This window comes from Rhipicephalus sanguineus, chromosome 3 (assembly GCF_013339695.2).
Source record: "Rhipicephalus sanguineus isolate Rsan-2018 chromosome 3, BIME_Rsan_1.4, whole genome shotgun sequence".
Taxonomy (NCBI): domain Eukaryota; kingdom Metazoa; phylum Arthropoda; class Arachnida; order Ixodida; family Ixodidae; genus Rhipicephalus; species Rhipicephalus sanguineus.
In genome coordinates, this window is record NC_051178.1 from 154,196,843 (window position 1) to 154,212,294 (window position 15,452).

Consider the following 15,452-nt stretch of genomic DNA (forward strand, 5'->3'; position numbering starts at 1 on the left):
AATACAAATAAAGAAAGAGTACACAGAATCTGGGTGCGCTTGGTTTTATTTTCCACACATTTTATTGACTTCGAGAACAACAACAAAACAAACAACTATTGTGTACAGGTGGGAAAAAAACGAGAGAACAGCAAACTGCATAACTATGACATGTCGTTGGAAACGCTGAGCCAATCTTCGGTTCATGCGTCTAACAGCGCATATCTTAGGAGGCTTAAGCGACCGCTCGTAGCTTATAACAGCTTATGAGGAAATGTTTTGCAGCTCGTCTTCCTCGTCGATGTCGGGGTCAATGCCGGCGATGTGAACCGGTGGTGCCCTGCCGCCCACCTGGAAGTCAAAAGGCTGCGCTGCCAGTTGCAGAGTCTGTTGCACCTTGGGATCGCTCATGTCCTAAAAAAAAAAAAAAAATGGTGTACAGGTCGCGTAGTGCATATAGTCATAATCGAAGCTTTACAATTTGTAAGGTGAAATAAAATTAAAAGAAAAGATTTTCATCGAAATCCTAGGAATATCGATTGTAATTTTGTGTGTGTGTGTGTGTGTGTGTGTGTGTGTGTGTGTGTGTATATATATATATATATATATATATATATATATATATATATATATATATATATATATATATATATATATATATATATATATATATATATATATATATAACGTAAAGCAAATGATAAAATTCTCTGGAGGAATTTGGCACCTGTGGAAATCAAATATATATTTGCATGTATAGCAGCCATCCAATGAATGGCTGCTCAGTGAATTACATGTTTTTCCTAAAGAAAAAAGCTATTAATTCACCGCTGCGTTTTACGGTGGCGTAACCTTGGTTTTCATCTCTGGTGCATGGCCGAGATGGGGGGGGGGGGGTATTCGTATAGTGCCCCGGATGGAATCTTACCGCCTATATCTGCAGGCAGTGCACTACGTGTTTCTTTTTTATGTAAGCGAAGGAGGGAAACAAAGAATAAGTAAATGAGTTCATTTGGCCTGGTGAACCACATGTAGGGATAAAGGGGAAAGTTGCAACTGGTTTTGCGTGCTACTAGTACTACTGAAACCAAGGAAGATTTGAAAAAAAAAAAACATTTTGAAAAAAAAAAAACATGGACACCTGCTCACGCCCTCGCGGATGACAGCAACAACGGGGCGGTACACGACGCTGCTCGAGGGCTTACGGACCGAGCTGCGATCTCAAGTGCCGCCCCAGCACCCTCCGGACATGCGGTAGACGAGTGGGAGTGTGAAGACAGAATGACCAGATACAACGATATCACAAAACATGATAAAATGAAACCTCTGTGATACGAATTTCACGGGACCACCAAAAATATTCGTATCATCCGAAATTCGTATCATCAGAAATGATGGAAAATTAGCATGCGACGAAAGAAAGCTGGCGTACATTTTCATTTATTGTTTTTCAGGGCCGCAGCAACGTCAGGGAGAACCCTGAATGATTGTCAACCAATTTTTAGATGTCGGCAATCATACCAGCACTCGTAAATATACGGCCCGTATGCGCGTATTTAATTAATGAAATAGTTGCGCTGTGACCCGCGACAGCAGTAGCCCCTTCCAAATTTTAGTATGCTTTCTTGCATGACACCAGAGTACTGCAGCTAAAGTAACAAAAGAAGCGCTTTGACGCGATGCAGAAAAGGCCACAAAATTACAGAACCACGGTTCTGTGTTATGATTTTGTTATCGCGGAGGTGTTGGGGATGTTTTTTGGGATATTTGCGGCCGTGCCCGCACAAGTGCGACCTCAGCGGCGCGCATGCCGACGCTTGCGTTCCCGCACTCGCACGTGCTTGGCGCATCTTCCGCGATAGTGCGGACAGCACCTCTTCGTACCTGGGCGGTAGCGTACGTTCGTATCAAACGTCGCTCGGTGAAAATCGGTTCGCAACGACCGTACTCGATTACATTGCAGGCCAATGGACCTTGGCTGGGATCGACGAAAAATTCGTATCACCCCGAAATTCGTATGAGCTGTGATCGCATCACCGAGGTTTCACTGTTACAGAGGGGCATATTTCCGCTACCTCACCCAAAATTGCCAAAAAGAAAAGCAGTCTGTCGAATGGCGGCGGTTACAAACTATAGAACGTATACGAATCTGCGCTCGCGCACATATCATATATCTGGATATATATGACGGTAGCTATACATAGTTTTCACGGACGTCACAACTGGGGCTTCTGGGATAGGTGGCCGTCATGATGGTGAACTGCTAGCGCGGTGTTATCGTTGGGTGCGTGTGCAGGTCCGATATTTTCGCGTTGTGCGGGTTCAGTAACAGCGCGGCGTCGCAATGCCGATGTGTGCGATGACTGGCTGCAGTGCGAGAAGCACGTCTGCCGCACAGAAAATGGACCTGGAGCGAAGAACCGGGCTCTACCGATTGCCGAAAGTGATAACTCGGCAATGCGACCGCACGAAAGTGTTGTCGGAGCAGCGTCGTCGTCTCTGGCTCGCTCGTATCAGCAGAAAGGGCCTCAAGAACCTGGATTACCTCTGTGTATGCGGTCGGCGTTTCATCTCAGGTAAGCAAAACAGGATGAAGCGAAAACTTCAAAAAATTAACGCCACCGCTTACCATCGCCTGCAACACAGCCGTCGCTGTGTGTGCAGCGGTTTAAACCTCGCAGGAGCTCTCCGGGTCGCGTTCGAGCCCGTTCCGGATCTTCTGCTGCTTAACGGGCACCTTCGACTGCGATCCGCGCGTACTGCAATCGAGTTAAAATGCCACTGTCTGCACCAAACTGCTGAGTTTAACGTGCTCGATGCGTGTTGTTTGTACCGTGCATTGAAAATGCCGTTCACATCGGGCTAATGATCGCGAGTGCCTTCTGTAATTTTGCGCTGTTCGTAACAGCTTGTAACGAGACCGTTTTCGCGCTGAAGTCGCAATTTCACATGCAACAGCGCGCCAGGTTTTCACTGTTGATGTTTTGTAATTTGCAGGACAGCCAGCGACTCTAATGGACAACACAAACCCGGATTGGGTGCCGAGCCAACACTTGGGATACAGCAACCGCACAGCACCGGGCGTTAACTCTACTTCTCGGTACAAGCGCGCCAAAAATCGGCTGGCAAAAAAAAAAAAAAGGAAAGAAAGGTGGCCACAGCCGCGAACGCAGCTAACATTCAGCCGGCAGAGGTTGACCATCCTTCGCCTGAAATGGTCGATGCAGACGATCACTTCAGTCAAGAGACGCCTGCTGAATAACTTTACCTCGCTCAACACGATGACGCGCTTGGAGGGTAGCCGCTTTGCTGTCACGCCGCTCACACGGCCACTGGTGAAGTAGTTGTGAGCCTCAAGTGACATGTAAGCTTTCATTTCGGTGAGCGATACGTGGTTCGTGCACAGCACCAAATAGTTCACGATGTCGGCATGCGTCGTAACCCGTCCGTCGTCGTGTCAGTACCGGCGCACAACGTGTAGGGGTCAACTCCATCGCACATGCTGATCTTCGCTTCATAACGTGCACGCGTCGGACCCACCAGCTCGGCAAAATATGACGGGCAGAATTCCTTCCGACTGACAGGCGCCATCATTCAAACACTCGATAGCTCGCAAGTAGCAAAATCAATGACTACCACGCCGACAGACTGCAGGAAGACAGCGATGAACACTCGTGCGCACGCTTGGGCATGCTCGCGCGCGTTTGTCGCTGTTCTCCAACATGGCGGACACCGCCAGCAGACGACGGTGTGACGTCACGTGAAAACTATGTATAGATGCAAACAATGTGAATCCACAGCCACTCTGGAGCATACATTATGGCAATGCCGATGGATTAGTCACAATAACGAGAACGCGGCCTCAAGCCTTCGCGCACGCTGGGAAGCCGCACTGCTCAGCCCCCCCCCCCCCCCCCCCCCCCCCTCGAGGATCAACTCTGGGCCGTTCCGCGGGCCGAGGAAGCCGCCAGGATTCAAGGACTCCTGGCCGTACGTCTCTTAGGGGGGGCCATCGGCCCGCCCCACCGACTCGCAAGACACAGAATAAAGTTATTTCCTTCCTCCTTCAACAGTATACAGGTATGCGTTCGGTCCCAGCTGGCTAATCGAAGCTAGCTTAACATAGATATATCCACTTGGGTACAGTTACACATATTCGTCTATAAAGTAGAGGATGCTCATATTTCCAGTACGAAAAACACGCAAATAATTCGTAAACGAATAAACCGCGAGCATCTGCGGTACCAGCGAAATGCGGAATCGCTGCGCCTGGTTCATCCATCGCGCCCTTCGGTAGGCCTGGCGCACGCGGGCGTCGTGGTCGAACAGCATCAGCTGCTGGGTGCCGCTCATGCCCCGGCTGACGCTCACTGCGTGCGGCGTGTCCAGCCAGCGCAAACTGCCCGGCGACGGAGGGCAGCGCGAAGAGCAGCCGCGGGGAAGCTGCTGACGCTGGAGCCGCTGCTGCGGCCGGCACACGTTGGATGACGCCGCCGCGCGCTCGAAGGGAAGCCTGCACCAGACAGGTTACTCTGCAGCAGCTAGCACGGCTTCCGAGACAATTGTGCAGGCGCCCGAAAGCAATACATGTTATCCTCGTGGCCTGGGCGCGTTGCTCCGACATGTGTAAACCTTTCCGGCCCACGAAACCTAGCTGATGTTGTCATTGAAGCAACTAGCTATATAGCACAAACCGCAGGCAACTCCATTGCCACACGTCACGATCGATTCGCTCCGGGGGAGGACACCATTATGCTAACCGCAAGCAGGCCAGATGACCATCAAATTTATCTTAAGAGAATTTGTTGCTCTGCTAGTTGGTTCATAATTGCTAAACTTCAAAGCGTAAATTCGGTACGGGACATAGAAGAACACACACAGCACAGGACAAGCGCTGCGCTCGTCCTGTGCTGTGTGGGCTCTTCTATGACCCGTACCGAACTTGCGCTCTGCAGTTTAGCATGACGATCAAACTTTTGAGGGACAAAAAAGAAGAAAAGAAAAAAGAACACTCCTCAAAAGGTGGACACTGTTTTATAGTGCATGTAAACAAATTGCACCCTTAGGGGTATCTTTTTGGCTGGCGCCCGGGACACTTCAGGTCACGAAAAGCGTAAGCGCTGTCAGCGTGACATATCATTCTCGATAGGAAAGGCAAGTCAAATGACTGTTATTGTGGGGTTAGTGCATATACATAGCTTTCACATGACGTCACAGGCGCAAGTTCTCTGCGCTGGTACCCCAACATGGCGGCCACCGTGACTTAATTTTATCAGAGTGCCGGTGCAGAGGATGACACGCAGTCGTTCGGTGCCCGCGTTCTTTTGTGCTCTCCCCGCTTTCTTTTGTTCGCCAACCGCGCCAAGGGGAACACAAAGGAACGTGAGGGTTCGGGTTGTTTGGTTCACGCCCGTAGCCAGGCGGGGGAGGGGTCCCCTAGCCCCCCCCCTCCCTTCCCCGATATTTTGGTGAAGTACGTGTTCTCGCCAAAAATAAATGATAAAAATAGGTGTTCTTCTCAAATAGTCAAGGTTTTTAGCAAGTGCCCCCCTCCTGAAAAAAGATCCTGGCTACGGGCCTGGTTTGGGTATGAAAGATACTTGGGAGCACCGGATAATCTGATGGCGAGCTGTCACCGTCTCTTGCTCCGCTCGTTCGAGCAGCGTCTCAACCAGCTGGTACCACAAGATATCGCACACACTACCACAGACCTTGGGAGTCAGGCCCGTCAGGATTTTCTTTCGGGCGGGGGGGGGGGGGGGGGGGGGGGGGGGGGGGGGGGAAAGGGGCTACGGCACCCTATGGCTATGGGCCTGTATAGCATGATACCAACAATCAGTGTGTCTGAACGGAACGAAAACAAACGAAAAAACAAAAAACGACATTTCTGACCGAAATTTTAGCTATTATTTTGTTCCGGAGGGAAACCAAAATATTTTTATCCTTTTTCGGTTCACGGAAAAACTTGGCGATTTGGAACAACCGGGGTCATGCAACGTGAGCAGGTGGAAATTTTGCGAAAAACGAATAGTGGCAACCAGAGCTGTTTATATTAACGCAAGTGGACTTTCGTGTTCCTGTCACACAGGCAAGCGTGAAGAACGCCTTCTCGGCGCTGAAGTATGTTTTATCAAAATAGCGGTCTCGCAGGCTGTTTCTGAGATCATGCTCACTCTCTTGACACAAGGCATTGAGCCATGCTCAGAAAATTCGCAATTCACTTTTGGGAAAATTAGATACTATAAAAGAGGGGTACTATTTTGTGCTAGTTGGTAGGAATTCGTGGTATGTGGTTACTTGCGCTCCTATGAACAGCGTGTTTTACTGCGGTACTCATATGTTCTTAATAAGAGGTGAGCAAGTAACTATACGACAAATACTACGTTTTTATCGTTACTTTAACTTTAAACTTTTCCACACATATAAAAACCATTACGAACCGTTACGGAACATTCTTTCTTTTCGTTCCGGAACAGAAACGGAACGGAACTTTTTGCGGTGGAACGAAACTAAAACCGAAACGAAAAACATTTCGTTCTGAACATGCATCTGTGGTTTTACACGCACATAGTCATATGCATATCAGTGCTTTTCAAGGACGGTTTTCAACGAACCTGTGCCTCCTAGCGCGTCCGGTGGGCGAACTAAAGATGCTCATCAGTGGCTGACCTCGATTCACGCACTGCCGGATCTCATCGTCCACCTGGGGTGCATAAACATGAATTAGCACGGCAACGCATTACTCAAAGAGGTGGACCGGATGGCGATGAATATTTTGCTACCATCTGCATGACGTTGCGAAGTGATTCGTCGATTTCATTCGAGATCTGATTGCGTGATCTGAAAAAGAAACAACGCATCAGCTGAGACAAAAAAAAAAAAAGAAAAGCTGCGATCGCTGCTCTATATATAATTCCCAGAGGCATGAATTCGACAGCGTTTCAAAGGGAGCGAATTCAATAACAGCCGCTTATTATATTTATGTTCACATACTATAAGTAACGTTCCAATAAAATAATTATGCCAGCTGGTGTCTCCTGCGATCGCCGGCAACTCATTTGAGAGTTTTGGAAACGCGGGTACGCAAAGGTTCGCGTACGCGATCGCCTTAGTTCTGGCTGTTGCCAATGCGCATGCGTGGAACGTAAATTTTTTCTTAGGTACGCACGCTATATTTCGGGAAATAATATAATGCATACCCAAGGAACCCGAGGCTGAATTGCCATACAGCTGCTTTGGCAATTGGCAAACATATTTGCCGAGCGGCTTGGCAATTACGTTTATTTATAGGCTACATTTTATGAATTAACAAGTTTGATATGTTTTAGACGGCATATGCATTCGTGATGTAATAACAAGACTACAAGGCATACGACTTGATCAGTGAGTTACCTGGCGCTGCTTGACACAGCAACCGACTGCACTTCATCGGGGTCAGCATTCTCAATTGCTTCTGACTCCGCAAAAAGGTCGTACTGTTCTCTCCGAATAACGTTCGAAGCTCTTTGAAAAAAAAAAGAAGCACTGTCAGGATAGCGCCCCAGCTTGTAGCTGCGGGTATCACCACTGGAATATGAAGCGTTCTCTCTTAATTACCTCACGTGCGTGGAAGAGGCAACGCTGTCTTGCATGTTTATAGCTTCTATATTTGCCCTTCGTTCGATTACTACTCGATACAAGCTAAGTAAATAATAGGAACTTCGAATATTCCTTCGTGAGAATGCACAGCAAATTGTGACGACACCTGAAGTATTCTGTCGAGATGTGTCTGGTGTCTGGTACGCGAAGGCAGTGCAGACGAATGTTTGAAATCATACAAAAACAAACTAGGAACCGTGTATCATGTGTTATAAAAAATAAAACGCCTAAGAATGGTTGTTTTTAAGCGCCAAAATAAAAAACGAGGCAAATCTTCTTTTTGTCTCGCAGATAAGCCGCAGGTCATCAGCGGCACTCGGGCAAGCGCAAGCAACAAGTTGGTTTCGGTTTCTATTCCGGAAGTTCGCGCGTAACATATGCTCATTCTCCTACGACAGTTCCGTTGACACATCATATATAAGCGTCCGCACAGCTCAAATTTTCCGTAGATTGCATCAGCTCATCGCACGTAACGTCGCTGATCGTCTCTGTTGTAAGAAACTTGTTCTTTATATCTTTTCGCGTGTCTTGCTCACTGTTCTGAACTCACTGTTCGTCACCACACCTGTCGGCGTACTTGTTTTGAGAAGCGGCGCGATCTGATTTGTTTCGGCTGACTTCACGCATTATTTGTGTTGCAGTTTTCCTCGTCGTTCGCGCACCAGGAAAACAAACATGCCGGAGGCCATTAACGAGGCACCGCCCCGTCAAGGCGTGCAGTCCAACTTTGTAAATCGACTCAGCGAACTGCCCGCCGTCACGAGTCTGTGGGAAACGGCAGCGCAGTCGTATGCTCGGGCCAAAGCGAACCCGGGCCTGCTGGCGTACGCTATTGGCACTGCCGAGAAATCGGCGGCGATGGCACTCGCCACTAGCAAGCCCGTGGTCGACAAGTTCGCCACGCCGATCAGCATCGTCGATGGCTTGGCCTGCAAGGGGCTCGACAAGCTCGAAGAAGTCTACCCCGACGTCAAGAAGAAGGCGCACGACCAGATAGTGACCGACGCCGTCCAGTACGGGCTCAAGAAGTACGACGACGTCAAGGATTACGGCATGTCTAAGGTAACTGTCGTCAAGGGGGTGGGTCACCTTGCGCCTGTACCGGTATTCGCGCCTATCGTGTTTCGATCTGCGTCACGCAGTCGGGGTGTGTAATCGGCCGATCTTTTAGAGCTTTGGTTATTTCCGTGTCGTTCACGGACACCTCAAACGTAGGGTTTGCTTTACGGAACGAAGTAACTTTCGTTTATACGGCGTTTATGTTAACGGCCACATTACCGGATATTGATGCCGCGATTTTCCCTGATACTTAAGCTGCTTGCGTTGCAAAATATCTATCTACGATCACCTGGAAAGTAGCTAGAATAAGCGAACAAGACGTTCTCAGTAAAACGGCCGTTGTGCTAAAGTTCATATGCGATTTCTGAAGTTTCACGTTTATTAAGTTTCCTGTTTACTTTCGTAGCAAGCCATAGTTAATATCAGCCAGAGTAGCTTTTAACATTGTCATCTCATAATGTCACGCAATATTGTTTTAAAGTGATGCAAGTTCTCCACTGTGACTCGAGCTTCAGCAACATTTTCAGTTTCGAAGTGTTAGCGCGCAGGGGATGGCCGTAAATGGCGTTAAGTAAAATATACAATAGAAAACGCAACACACGGTTAAAAGGGGAAAAAGGAAGTTTACATTTAATTATCAAAAACTTATTTACAACGCAAAACTCATAACACAGTCTCATACGCACATCCGCTCTATTCGCACCGCTCAAACGCACAACCGTTCAAATCGCTCGCACTCCGCAGACTCTTCTTCGTTGCTCGCTCTTCTGTCTGTCTCGTCCTTCCCGCGCTTTTTCGCTCTCGTTTTCACGGCCACAGATCCGAGCACACAAACTTTCACGTTGACACAAACACGCATACACACACACGCGCGCGAGCGCGCGCGCGCTAATGGTTCCACGAAGTCGGAGGGTCTGGGCAGCCGGCGAGGACCCAGTTCCACGCATTCGAGGAAACTTGGAGTGCCCCGGCGCCCCGTGGCGAAAACCGATCTCAGCAGCCCATAAACAAGGAGAAGGCCCCTTCACGTGGCTAGCGAACACTCGCATGACAGAACACACACACACACACACACACACACACACAAAAAGGAACAAAACGAAAGTAAAAGATGTGGAGCAGTCGCGTACAGAAGTAAGTCTATATATGAGCTGTTTCTTTCGTGCACATATGAACCCGTTGAAGTCGTCATCAAAGATTTCAGAGGCCGCCCTTTTGCATACTATATGGCCTCAGGCTATGGGCAGTGGGGTGGGGGTTGGGGGGGGGGGCTACTCTGATCTTCGAAAGCACATTTTTCAGCAAGGTATGGTGGTAAAGAGAGATTGAAACTGCATTTGAGGATTGAGATATCTTGTAGTTATTTGTAGCATGCAGTGCACAGCTTGTGTACGATGAACTTATATTGAAGACTGGATATCGTGCCGTTGTTGAGGAAGTGCCACTTTTATCGGCTTGGCACATCCTGTTGCTAATCCGACAGTGCAGGGCTGCAGCAGAATGATGAAATGCCGCAGTTATCACCACTTGACTGTTGGCCTTTGTACCTGCTGCACTGATGAGTTGAATGCCTCTGCGATTGCAGATCAGTGACATCAAGAGTGTGTCTGCTGGAACAGTGCACATGGTGGCGCATCCTGTGGAGACTATCTCTCAGTGCCATAGTCAAATCTTGGGCTATGCCAAGCAAGCTCTTGCTGCTACTGAAGCTACATTGGACCAGGTATGCTGGCTATTTACATTTCTGTGGAAAATCCTCCAGTGGTGCTTTCCTTGCTGTGTAATGAATATTCCACAAAAAAAAAAAAAGGAAGCGAGAAAGACAAGTTGGTTGTTCTGCTGGAGTCTCTCATCCGGTTTAATTGTGGGGGAAAAAACTGTTATGGAAACTTAATATATGTAGAAATTCAAAGCAAACTGTTTTTATGAGGGTGCCTAGGTTAAGCCTGTTGCCTTGCTCCTTACCAGGTATAGACCAGTCGTAAATGTCTCGCAGGTAGGCAGTCGGTGATTGTTTTACAGTAATACTTTTTCGTGGTAATGGGCACGCGAGCACACCACATACTTGGCAACATGTACATTTGCGCCCAATATGAGTTTCATCATGTTGTCCGTGCTCATGGTGGCGCCAACACTGACTGCAATGCGGTGCCGATATAACAAAAATGAGTTAAGTATACGATGTTTCAGTTATTGGTATTCTCTACATCAATTTAACGTTTGTTGTTGTCACCATTAAGGCTTTGGACCCCTTCAACCATGTTGCAGCTCGCATTGAGCGTGTCTGTACCTATGGGTGCCACTACTTATTGCTTCCAGAATTAAATTTCACCATGAGAGCACATGGGCGTCGGCAGGGGGGTGCAAAAGGGGCACTTGCCCTCCTCAGGCCAAACCAGCACTTGCCCGTACTCCAGTACTCTCCCCCTCCCCCAGCCGCCATGCAACACTGCTTTGCACCCCCCAAGACAAAATCCTGCCGACACTCCTGTGAGAGCATGCTCATTTTATGGTTTAAGCAACGTATGCTATGGTGTTGCTCTTGGCAGATTAACTTTGGCATTTGAAAAAGGTTGTTGGTAATCATAGTTGATGAACATGAAAATGTAATAGAAAAGATCTGAGCAAACAGGCTACAAGAAGTTTTAAGTTTCATGCATAGAGGGGGGGTGCTGCTCGTATGTATTATTCTGTGCTCTGGATGAACTTGGGGCATTCTTTAGCTGGCACTTGGAGAATTTTGGCTTTCTCTATCCCTTCAGGAATCGCCTGACACTCAAATTTTTCATGTAGATAATTTTTGTATGTTGAAATATCTCCTTGGAAGAATATTGGACTGTCATCTGTCTGCATTTCTCTTGCATGAAATGTGTAATGTCCATACTTGGCAGGAACCTTGTGGACAGCTTTTATACACAGAATTTTTATTCATAATGAATCTAACCATTCATTTCTTTTATATTTCTGTTATCTAAAGTAGGCTAAACACTGTGCACATTACTATTTTTGTTTCATATGCAAACACATTTGCCACTTTATGCATTCCTTTGTGCATAGATGTGCGCAGGGGGGGGGGGGCTATTAACCTAAGAGGGGTGGCTGCAAAATCTGCCCTGTACATTGACTTAGTGGGGGGCACTGCGATGAACCCTTCGCCCACCTCTGATGGGGAACCCTATGCACGCCTGTGCCTTTGTGGACAGAAAATAAGATAGAAGCAAAGTAAGGACTAGGCCATCAACCAGTGCTCTGTCGTGTGCAATTTGACCACTTGAACATGCTTGGCAAGTTTCTAATTGGTTGACGTTGCAGTTTCCTTAGAGTTCTAGAGATAGCTTGCACTCACTAAATGATCTTTGTTGCTTGCACCTTTCAATCCAGTCCGTGCCATTTTGAACAGTTTCTGGTATATTCCTTGTACCACTGTTGGATTCCACAGCTATATTTCAGAGCCATGCCATTCAATTCCGTGCGCCAAGTTCACGGGCAGATCTTTGTCCATAGTGACAGAAGTCAAGGAGTGCGATAAGAACTGCCCATTCTTTTCAGCACATTGCATCCCTTGGAATTGACATGAAGAAAGAAGGCAACGAGACTGTGCCTCCGGAAGAGGTGGCTCTGCTCACTCGACTGGACAGCATCTCCCGCAAGGCATCGACATGCGCCTCGCGACACGCTGCCCTGCAACTGAGTGTGCTGCAGCGCTATGCGGGCGACTCCATCACCCGCTTCCAGGTGGCTCTGCAGCTAATCCAGACTATGAAGCAGAATCTGGCTGCTAGCACCAACCAGTCATTCCAGGAGACTCTGGCACGCATGAGCCTCCAGTCTTCCTGGCTCCAGGGACTGCTGAGAGAGTCCACTGATGAAGCTCAGGAGAAGGTGGGTGTGGCATAAAATGGAAACTGCTGGTTTAGCGTGTTTTCTCCGAGCCATGCGTGTTCAACAATGTAATGAAGGGCGACACATGAGCCAAGCGGACAACACTCAGTTCTATCCAAATCTCTCCAGAGCACTTAGTCATTCATATTGAAGTTCAATACAATGAGCTCTTTTTCATTGGGAATCGAGGGCTGCATGCAATATGTCAATTACAAATGTGATAATTACTAATTAGCAAATTGCAATACCAATAGTGGTTGTCCGTATGTTTGCTACTTTGTCACTTTCTCACAACTGACCAATGTGAAGGCAATGCTTTGAACAGCTTGGAGACCAGGTCCATTGCTCTGGCTTGACAATATTTGCTGAAGTTGTTCCTTTAATGCAATTTCCCTGCATAAATGGCTCCAACCAACATGTCATCTTCAAAGGACATTTGTTATCATCTGTCGATGACTTCTTAATCTAGCTCTACCCGGCTTTTGTTTACATAGTTCTTTATGGGTTGTGTGAAGTGGAACATAGTTCGAAGCACAATGAGATATGGTTCTGTGCCACCACGTACATGTGTGCATATGTGTGCTTAAGAACAGTGTTAGTTACACTGTAAATATATACTTCCAGTGATTCCACTCCTGCGCCAACTGCGCCAAAGTGCGCCAAATTGTACTTACTGCGCCATCCTGATAATATCGACGAAATTTGCGCCAAAGTGCGCCAAAGTCTCGGGTTTGGGGACGTTTATCACCGGCAATCGCACCGCCGGCGCGTCAGAACATGTGCAGCTCGATCTTGGGGCTGCCAATAAAGTCGCAATCATGTACCAAGAATTATTCCACTGAATAAATAGCGCTCGCCTGTGCGTTCAGAGTAAGCCACGATGCCATGCACGGTGCCAACGCAGCTTCTGTTCTGCAAGTCGGCTCGACAGCAAAACGCGCTCTCCGCAGAGGCTCGTGACGTCTAGGCCTATCGGTAGCGAGAAAGTGCGACGGCGATTCATCGGCGGACGTCGTCTGTTCCAGAAACGCTGCTGATAGCTCGTTTCAAGCGTCGCATGGCACGTAAGGAAAGCAATGTTCAGTAATAACTACATGAGTGCCGCTAAAATGTCTGCCACTTCTGTTTCCGGACATCGCGGAATGAAATCTGGGATCGCTCGCAGTAGATATATGGGACAATATCGAATTTCCCTTGCTTCGCATTTATGGAAGAGCACGCGAACGGTGGAAACGCGTTGACACTTTTCCTCACATATACTTTATCCATGGATCTTCATCCAGAACAGCTTTTTCGTAATTCCTTCCGCCAGCACGTCCGAGTTTGTAATCATGCTGCGGTAAATACCCCCTAAAAGGCCCTGCCCTTTCGAGCTCACGTGCTAGGGTTCCAATTCGAATTTTTTGCTTGCTTTTTTAAAAATGTCATCTCATTAGTAAAATCATATCTCCTGGTCGGAGCAGCCGCAAATGCGCAGCTGTCAGTCGCGGGCCCGTCGCTGACGGCCCACAGTGAAGCGGCTACGCCATGTTACACGTCCGCCCCTCGCTTTCGGGGGTCAATAGCTAACGGTTAAAAAAACTCTGTTTTGCTTAAGAGCGAAGCAATGAATGCGATACCAAAAAAAATGTATTGTGAAACGAAGTAAGACTAGCAGCTAACTCTTTTGGATCCGATCTCGCGTAACTCAACAAAACGCTGGTTTAAGCGAACATGGCCCCTGCAGGAACCGAAGCGTTTTCTTGCTCTGAGTTCTCTAAACGCGAAGTAAGCGTTGAGAGCAGAGCAAGTTTACGAGCCGTCTCCTGATGCCTCGAGATAACGCCCGCGCAAGCGACTGCGCCCTTCGAACGATGCGGCCCCCCCCCCCTTCCGCTCCCCTGGCGTCCCTTCATGCTCCTTACGAAAGATGGGCGGGGCGTTTCCTCTCTGTTTGATGAGCAATCGACGGCAGGCCCACACGCGGCAAGATATCTCATGCGCTGTCCGTGCGGCGGAGACAGACGGCCGGCTAGTTTAATCTCCGCTTCAGCCGTGTTTGTCGCCAGCGCTCGCGAGCTTTTACTCGCGGCTAGAATGCGCGTGGTGATGTTATTAATTTGGACTTTATACTGAAAATTACGGCAACGGCGACGGCAAAAATCCACCGAGAGTGTCCATATAATTGCTATCGCAAGGGTCAATGTACGGGGCAGATTTTGCGCCCCCTCCCTCTTAGGTGATTAGGGGGGGGGGCGGCCGCCCCCCCCTGCCCCCCCTGTGCGCACGCCTACGCTCCTGAGATGATTTTTTCCTTGAGATTTGCAATGAATCGAAATATTTTTAGCCTTCATAAGAGCCCCATAATAATACTCAGGTGCTTGAATGTTAATGCAATATGCCTCTGTATTGCACTCCAGGATGTAAAATTCGCTGCTCCAAGGTGCTCCCAGATGCAAAATTATCTGCTCCAAAGTGCTCCAAGATGAAAATTTTGCTGCTCCAAAGTGCTCCAAAACGGAAATTTTGCTGCTCCAAAAATTGCTCCAAATCGGAAGTCCTCGGTAGCATCACTGTACTTCTCCCCGTAACACTATCTTAACTGTGCTTTTCTGGGTGCAGAATGTACAGGCCATGGTGCTTGCTGTCGCTCGAAGTGCACTTGGTACGGCCAGTCGTGCCCTGGAGCAGCCCGCAGTCCTTGTTCGAGGCATGTCCTCCCAGTTGCAGGAGTCCTACAGTCGGCTTCTCAACTCGACATCAGACATGCTGCAGACCTTGACGGGTGTTTCCAACATCAGCGAGCTGACTGCAGTTACTCTCAACAACCTTCACCTGCAGTCCATCCGGCTCGAGTACTCGATCCGCCTGTTCACACACCAGGCACTGGAGTGGCTGGTGAGGCTTCCCGATTG

The 15,452-nt window shown here is 48.3% G+C and overlaps 2 protein-coding genes across 2 annotated transcripts in view; one reads left to right on the forward strand and one right to left on the reverse strand.

The window, feature by feature from the left end:
- Nucleotides 1-120: 120 nt before the first annotated feature.
- The window catches only part of LOC119385134 (uncharacterized), a 332,809-nt gene continuing 317,477 nt past the window's right edge, over nucleotides 121-15,452 (reverse strand). The window contains exon 5 of the mRNA XM_049413530.1: nucleotides 121-393. Coding sequence (XP_049269487.1) covers nucleotides 244-393 — 150 coding nt within the window. The 3' untranslated portion in view covers nucleotides 121-243. The remainder of the gene's footprint in view (nucleotides 394-15,452) is intronic.
- LOC119387491 (perilipin-2) overlaps nucleotides 8,028-15,452 on the forward strand; it is an 8,504-nt gene continuing 1,079 nt past the window's right edge. The window contains exons 1-5 of the mRNA XM_037654890.2: nucleotides 8,028-8,110; nucleotides 8,259-8,679; nucleotides 10,262-10,399; nucleotides 12,226-12,558; nucleotides 15,160-15,435. Of these exons, the coding sequence (XP_037510818.1) occupies nucleotides 8,293-8,679; nucleotides 10,262-10,399; nucleotides 12,226-12,558; nucleotides 15,160-15,435 (1,134 nt within the window). The 5' untranslated portion in view covers nucleotides 8,028-8,110; nucleotides 8,259-8,292. The remainder of the gene's footprint in view (nucleotides 8,111-8,258; nucleotides 8,680-10,261; nucleotides 10,400-12,225; nucleotides 12,559-15,159; nucleotides 15,436-15,452) is intronic.